The 6,929-nt window shown below is 65.8% G+C and overlaps 1 protein-coding gene across 2 annotated transcripts; it reads right to left on the minus strand.

Moving 5' to 3' along the window:
- Positions 1-628: 628 nt before the first annotated feature.
- Positions 629-6,704, minus strand: TCEA3 (transcription elongation factor A3). 2 transcript variants are annotated; one of them, XM_038167348.2, is made up of 14 exons: positions 6,443-6,704; positions 4,988-5,050; positions 4,804-4,909; positions 4,547-4,706; positions 4,281-4,349; positions 4,040-4,108; positions 3,850-3,924; positions 3,589-3,666; positions 3,354-3,508; positions 2,745-2,801; positions 2,194-2,348; positions 1,680-1,826; positions 1,496-1,567; positions 629-1,201 (listed from the first exon to the last, which is right to left on the minus strand). In XM_038167348.2, the coding sequence occupies exons 1-14, from the start codon at positions 6,509-6,511 to the stop codon at positions 1,193-1,195; spliced, it is 1,284 nt and encodes a 427-aa protein (XP_038023276.2). In that variant the 5' UTR covers positions 6,512-6,704; the 3' UTR covers positions 629-1,192. The 2 variants fall into 2 exon arrangements, with proteins under 2 accessions (XP_038023276.2, XP_071883428.1); XM_072027327.1 differs by lacking the exon at positions 4,281-4,349 and having other exon boundaries at positions 6,443-6,703.
- Positions 6,705-6,929: the final 225 nt, after the last annotated feature.

Here is a 6,929-nt window from a genome sequence, read left to right on the forward strand (position 1 = left end):
CTTGGAAATTAATTTGGGGCCAGGCTCCCTCCGGTATTGCTCTGCCAGCTTTGGGGCCGAGGCAATGCCCAGAGATAAAGCACCAGGAGGAACGGGGACGGATCCAGCCCGAAGGATCCAGCCAGGAGCGAACGGCACCACGACACCCCCAGCTCAGCACCAGCCCTGTCATTGCGGCCATCTTAGGGGAGCGCAAATCCTGGACTGCAAAAAAATGGGGGCAAATCCCCCATTTTCCCTAAATCCAAATCCATTTCCCCAAATCCAAATCCGTTTCCCCCAAATCCAACTCTGTTTCCACCCGCAGTGGCCCCGGTGCTCCCTGTGCCGGTCACCGCACCGTCCTGCTGTTTTATTCGCCCACCTCAATCCTGCGAGTGCCTTAATTGCAGCCACGCTTTGCAAGTGTAACTAATTGCCTCGGAGGCTTATTAATGATTTCTGCATGCTAATGAGTGCCAAAGCCCGAGGTGTTTTCCCAGGGGCTGGAGCTGGCTGACCCTTCTGGGTTTAGCAGGATCCTGGAGACGGGGCCGTGGGCACCCAAATCTGGGTGCGAGCTGCCTTGAGCTCTGCCTGGGGGCAAACTCACAAATTCTTTTTGGGGAAACTGAGGCACCGAGCCCCCTCCAGAAAGCAGCCCTTGCTGCAGAGACATTCAGGCCTTTATTGCTGTAGCTGGAGGGTTTCTCCCCACTCCTCTCCCCCCGTCCCTTCCTTTTCCCCAGGGACACCGGCCGGGCACCCCATGTGGCACGGAGCAGGGGACGCGGTGACATCCCACCGGCACCCGGGCACCGCCACCACCCACCCCATCTCCCCCCACCCCCTGCCACCTGCAGTCAGGGGAGGGAAATGGGGGGATTGGGGGTGAAGCCTGGCCCTTTCCCAACCCCACAGCCATGGGGCAGTGTCCCTCCTGCCCCCCAGCCACGTGAGCCCAGGCTCCCCCCAGCCCTTCTGCAGCCCAGTTCGGACCAGTCTTCTTGCTGGATGTTTCTGTGCTCCCAGTGGGCTCCCAGTACATAGTGCTGGAATTCACTGGGGTCTTCCACAGCAAACCCACCCAGTACTGGGTCACTTGTGGGATCCCAGTGCCATGGAACAGGGAGTGGGGGGGCTGCTGCCACCTCCCATGTGCCATCGCCGTGTCCCCTCCGCGCCGCGTCCCCTCCAGCCCCGCTGGGCGCCGTCAGCAGAACTGCAAAAGAGAAACCGAGCGTGGGGTGGGGGCACCCCGCAGGCAGCCCCCACCTCGGGCAGTTTTGGGGGGCTCTGGGAACCCCCTGGGTTGGGGCCAGCCTGCTCCCCGTGGGGTGTGGGTGCTGGATGGGTCCTGGAGCACCGGGTGGTGGCACCACACCAGCACCACCACGGGGGGCTCAGGGGTGGCGGGGGGGCACGGGCAGGGATGCTGCAGGGGACACGGGTCCCAGGGGTGGGACAGGGGAGGGCTGGGGGGACCCAGAGCCCCCCCTCCCCGCCTCGTACAGACCTTCCAGCGGTTCCCACACTCGTTGCACAGCACGAATGTCGTCATGGGCTCGTCGGCGCTGCGCGTCTGCACCTGAGGAGGGAGCAGACGGCCGGGTCAGAGGATGCTGATGGTGTCCCCCCCCCCCCCAAAAAAAAAAAAAAACTACGAGCTGGGGGTCCCCTGGGTGCTCAGGGGGGCTCACCTGGTTGTAGGTGCAGTTCTTCTTCTTGCACTTGCCGCACTGGAAGAGGTCGGTGACGGTGCCGCCCGTCTTGGCCATCTGGTGCTCGCGGATGGCCTCCTGGGTCATGGCGTTGCGCAGCTCCTTCAGCTCGTCGCTGGCCATCTCCTGCCACGGGGGGGGGGGCACGTCAGGGCCTCCTGGGGGGCTGCCAGCCGAGCTGGCACAGCCCCGGGTGCAGAGCACCGTGGTCCATCACCCGCCCCATCCCTGCAGGGCGCTGATCCTGCTCGCTGCGCTCAAACCCATCCGGAGGAACAAGCCCCCCGTCCCCAGACCCGTCCCCAGGGAGCTGCAGTCCCATGGGGGGCTCTGAGGACCTCATTTGGGGACCCCATGGGGCAGGAGGAGCAGGGCCCAAGGAGCAGGACGGGGAGGGGATTTGTGCCATATAACGGGACCTGCACCACCAAACCAGGACCCTGCTGGCTCTCAGGCACCAAGGGGGCCGCGGCCCCCTCGCCCCCCTGCGCACCTCGGCGGTCATGCGAGCGATGAGGCCGGGCAGGATGGCCCCGCACAGCACGTTCCTCCGCAGGTTGGGGTTTTTGGGGTCCTTCAGGTTGCTGATCCTGCTCCGCACCCGGTTGCGGTACTTCATGTCCGTGCTCTTCAGCTCCTGGAAGATATCTGGGGGCCCGTCAAGGAAACCTCAGCATCGCCCGCGTGTCCCCCCCCCACCAGGGGGAATCATCTCCAGGGATGGTCCTGGCAGCAGGGGGGGACCCCAAAGCTTGGGGCTGGGGGTGACTTGGAGCTGGCCCAGCGTGGCTCCATTGCCCCCCACCCTGGAGGGAGGCAGGTCCCCAAGCAGGGTTTTTTTTTTTCGGGGGGGGGCGCACAGCACCCCAGTGCCAAAGCTCCTGCCCCTGGGGTGCTCCGGGTTGGGGCTGCTCAGCTCCAGCTTTTAGTGGGCTCCGGGCTCCCTCTGCAGGCTGCGCGCAGGGACACCCCATGGCCCTGGCCCCACCACCCTCTGTCCCTGCCCCTGCCCCCCCCCAGGACCCCCCAGCCCCCAAAGGATACGCTCTTCGATCTCGGATGCCATCCTCTCGCAGTTGACGCCGAACTCCTTGTAGTCATCTGGGGGGCAAGGCGAGGCGGAGGGGGGGGTGGTGTGGGGGTGGCTCTGTGCCCCAGGGAGCTCCCCAAAAAGTGGCCAAAACCTCATCCTGCTCGCCCAAGCCACCCCCTCTCCAAAAACAATCATTTTCCCCCCACCTGAAACCCGCAATGAAACCCTTTGCAACACCCACACCCAAATCCCCCACCAGAGACCCCACCGACCCCCTTTTGGGGCCAAACCCTGGGTTTTTGAGCCACAGCCGGGACTTTTCTGCCAGGCAGGGGGGGAATTTGCTGCCCGGGTGCCCCCAGGCCTTGGAGCCCCGTTTATTTTTGTAGGGTTACCCCCGCTGGGGCTGCCCCCCGGGACACCCAGCCCAGCTTGGCCAAGGACCTTCGGGATGGAGACGGGGGGGGGGGGCCTGCTGCCCCTCCAAATAACTTTGTGGGTTAATTTGGCTGGGGCTCAGCGCCGATTTTGGAGGGTTCCCCTCCCCATTTCGCCCCAGAGGAGCAGGCTACGACCTTCCCCAGCCCCCCCTAATTTTGTGTCCCCCCCCCATTGCTCACCATCCATGCGGAGCGCGGCCGTCAGCATCTCGATGCACTTGTCCCGGACCGAGTCCCCCGTCAGGTAGCAGGGGGGCAGGAGGCAGACGCTGGGCGAGAAGGGGGGGCTGCTGGGGGTCCGCGGCGTCTCCGCCTTGGCCTTGCTGCTGTTGGCCCTGGGGGGGGGGCACACAGGTAGGTGTTGGGGTCCCGTGGGGACGTGGCAGCGCTGGGGAGGGTTGGGGGGGGGTCCCACCTGTCCTCCTTGCTGTCACTGGAGCTCCTCCGGGGGGTGGCGGGGGCGGGCGAGGGGCTGGCACCCACGGAGGCTCTCCTGGGGGGGGCACGGGGTGGGGGGGACACCAAGGATGGGGCAGGATCAGGCTCGCAGCCCCCTCTTCCCACCCCGGCTGCGTGTCCCACGGTTGGAGCATCCCCAAATTGGGGCTGTGCGCCCCCCCCAGGGCCAGGTCTCCCCCCATGGCAAGGTCCCCCCGGGGGGGGGCTTCTTCCTTACCTCTCCCCCGAGGGTCTCTTCTGCGGGGAGGAAGAGGAGGAGGCGGCCGAGGACCTGGAGTCAGCAGAGTCCCTCCTGCAGGAGCAGCCACGGCTCGGAATTTGGGGACCAGGTCCTGAGCCCCATCCGCAGCCCCAAGAGGGGCTGGGGTCCTCTCCCCCCCCCCGTGCCCCCATCCCAAGACCCCCACCTCTCTTTCTTGCCATCCAGGGATGATTTCTTCGAGGATGCAGAGGGGCTGCGGCCGCTGCTGGGCTCCCTGCAGGGCAGGACACAGGGGAAGGGGGGGGACGCGCTCAGCACCCAGCACCCCCCGTGCAGCCCGGGGAGCCACATCCTGACCCCCCCTTCCCACCAAAGACCCCCCCAGCCCCACAAAGCCTCGTGGAGCCCCGCAGAGCCCCGAGCAGCGAGGGCAGGACCGCGGGTACCTCTGCGGGTTGGAGTCGGGGGGGTGGCCCTTGGGGGGGGCTGGGTGGGTGCCGGGGGTGCTGGGCTTCCTGCAGAAAGAGAGACGGGGGCGGTTTGGGGTCGGTTTTACCCTCGGGACAGCCCTCGTTTGGGTAAAAAGCACGTGGGGAAGGGGAAAAAGCCGGGCAGGGGGGCTCCATCCTGGATAAACCAAGCCCTTAGGGATGGAGCTGGGGGGGTCGGAGCTGGTCCTGGCCCCATTGGTGCCCCCCCGCTGGCCCCGTACCGCTCCTTGTGCTTCTCCTTGTGCTTGTCTGGGGTTTTGGGGTGTTTGGCAGGGGGGGGGTTCGCCCCTTCGTTGGGACAGCTGGGGAAATCCAGCCTCTTCTCCTTCTCCTTCTTCTCCCCATCGCTGTCCTTCTCCCTCCTCGGGGCAGCGGGGGTCTCTGCGGGAAGGGGCCGGGTCACGGCACAGCCCGGGGACACCGGGACAGCCCGGTGCGGGGTTTGGGGAGGTTTTGGGGAGGATTTTGCCCCTCTCACCCAGCAGCCGCTTCCAGTTCTTGATGAGGATCTTGGCCGAGGCCACCACCTCTTCGTCCGAGCAGTGCTTGCGCACCGAGTTGACCGCCACCCCGATGCGCGTGGTCTGGGGACAGGCGTTAGCGGGGCCGTCACCGGGACCCCCCCGGGACCCCCCAAACCCCACAGCACATCCCCTCCTCACCTGCAGCAGCTGGATGGTCATGGTGTAACCGGTGAGCGACTTGAGCAGATCCAGCGCCCCTTCCTACAGCGGGGAGAGGCCACGGGAGCCCTGGAGGAGCTGCGCCCCCCCCGGGACCACCCCATGGGGTCCCCAGAGGGGATGGGGCAGGCGCTTGGGGCCACGTGGCCACCCTCAGTGATGCTCCCCTAAAAAACATCCTGCTCCAACGGGGAGGGCTGGGGACACCTGAGCGTCCCCGAGGCACCGGGGGCCACACGTCTCCGGATTTGCAGCCCGGCCCTTGGGTGCTCGGTGCTTGTAGGGCTAAATATATCCCCGGCACGGCTCCATGTGGGGTCGTTTTCCTCCCCGGTATTTTTAGAGGTGCAGGAACAGGGACAAGGGTGCGGGGACCCACGGCGGGGTCGTGCCACTCGTGGTGGCCGGAGCTCCCAGCCCGTTGGGCGCAGGGGACACCCCCCCCGTGCTGTTCCCCTTCCCAAAAGTGCCATAAATCAGGAGGGTTTGGGAACCCCAACGACAGCCTGAGGCTGGGCAGGATCAGTCCCTTCAGTCGGGGCTGTGCGGTTGTGATCCAGGGTCCCAAAAAGCCACCAGATGGGGGGGGGGGACGGCAGCACCTGGGAAGCCCACACCTCCCCGGGGCAAAGTCCGCCAGAAACGGTCAAATATTAACTTTAGGGGCTGGGCTCGCCCCCGTGCAACCAGTGGGCCAGGACGGGTGCTCAGCTGGCACAAAGGGAGGCAGGGACAGATCCTGCGCCCCCCCCCCCCCCCCCAGAGCACCGAAGCCCCCTCCCCAACCCCTGCGAGTGCCATGGGTCTGCCCCCTCCCTCCCTGTGCACATTTGCACACACTTGTGCAAAAGGCAGGGCTGTGTCTGGGCTTGGGGGGGGCTTTTCCCACCCCCCCCCAAGGGATTTTTTTTTTTCCTTTGCATGGGGCTGGTTTGGGTGCCTGTGGCCAGGCTGGGGGCCAAGCACCTGTCACCGCATTTGTCCTCTGTCCCACACCGCCACAGCCTGGGACAGGTCCCCCCCCCCCCAAGCTCCCCAGACCACCACGTCCCCATGGCCTTGAGCAGGGGGGGGGCAAGGGACAGCCCCAAATCCAAAATAAAACCCCCATGGGCACCAGCTCCAACTCCCCAAGGGTGGAGAGGCAGCACCCGGGGGTGCCCCGTGGGAGCTCAGCACCCACTCAGCCCCTCCTGGGGGGGACATTTCCGAGCCCCCTTTTTCTCCTTGCCACGTCGGGGAGCTTCGTGGCTTTCCTCCCTCGCCCTGCCCCGAGCTGCCCAAAAATGCAAGCACACCCAAATAGTGCGAATGTGGCACACGTAGGCAAATATTGCACGCATGCAAATATTGCTCACGTGCGCAAATCTGGCACGAGTGTGCAAATCTGGCACGAGTGTGCAAATATTGCACACGCGCCCCAGCCCGCCTTACCGTGCTCTTCCTGGCCACCATCTTATCCAATTTCTTGGCGATCCGGACCAGCTCCTCAGCGGGCCCCATGCTGGTTCTTGGAGGGGTCCTGGGCTTGGGCAGCCCCCGGTGCTTTGGGCATGGGGCAGGGGCAAGGGCAGGGAGTGGCGGCCGGGTCGGAGCGGAGCAGGGAGGGAAAAAAAGGGGAAAAGAGAAGGAAGGAAAGCAAGGGAGGAAAGCAGAAAGGAGGTGTGGCTGTCCCGGCCAGTTATAAACTCCTGCCAGGGAGGCGAAATAGCACGGGGGAGGGCTAAATATAGCCCGGAGTGAGCAGGACAAAGATTGCGGGAGCTGGGGGAGGCGCACGGCGGGGGGACGCAGCGCCCTTCAGTGCCAGCGCACGGGGGGCTCGCGGGGACGGGGGAGCCACCAACAATGGGGTTCAACCCGGTGGTGGCAGCGGGAGAGCCCCGGGACGTGGCTTTGGGGCTGGGCTGGGGCTGCCCGG

This window comes from Anas platyrhynchos, chromosome 24 (genome assembly GCF_047663525.1).
Source record: "Anas platyrhynchos isolate ZD024472 breed Pekin duck chromosome 24, IASCAAS_PekinDuck_T2T, whole genome shotgun sequence".
In the NCBI taxonomy this organism is placed as follows: Eukaryota; Metazoa; Chordata; class Aves; order Anseriformes; family Anatidae; genus Anas; species Anas platyrhynchos.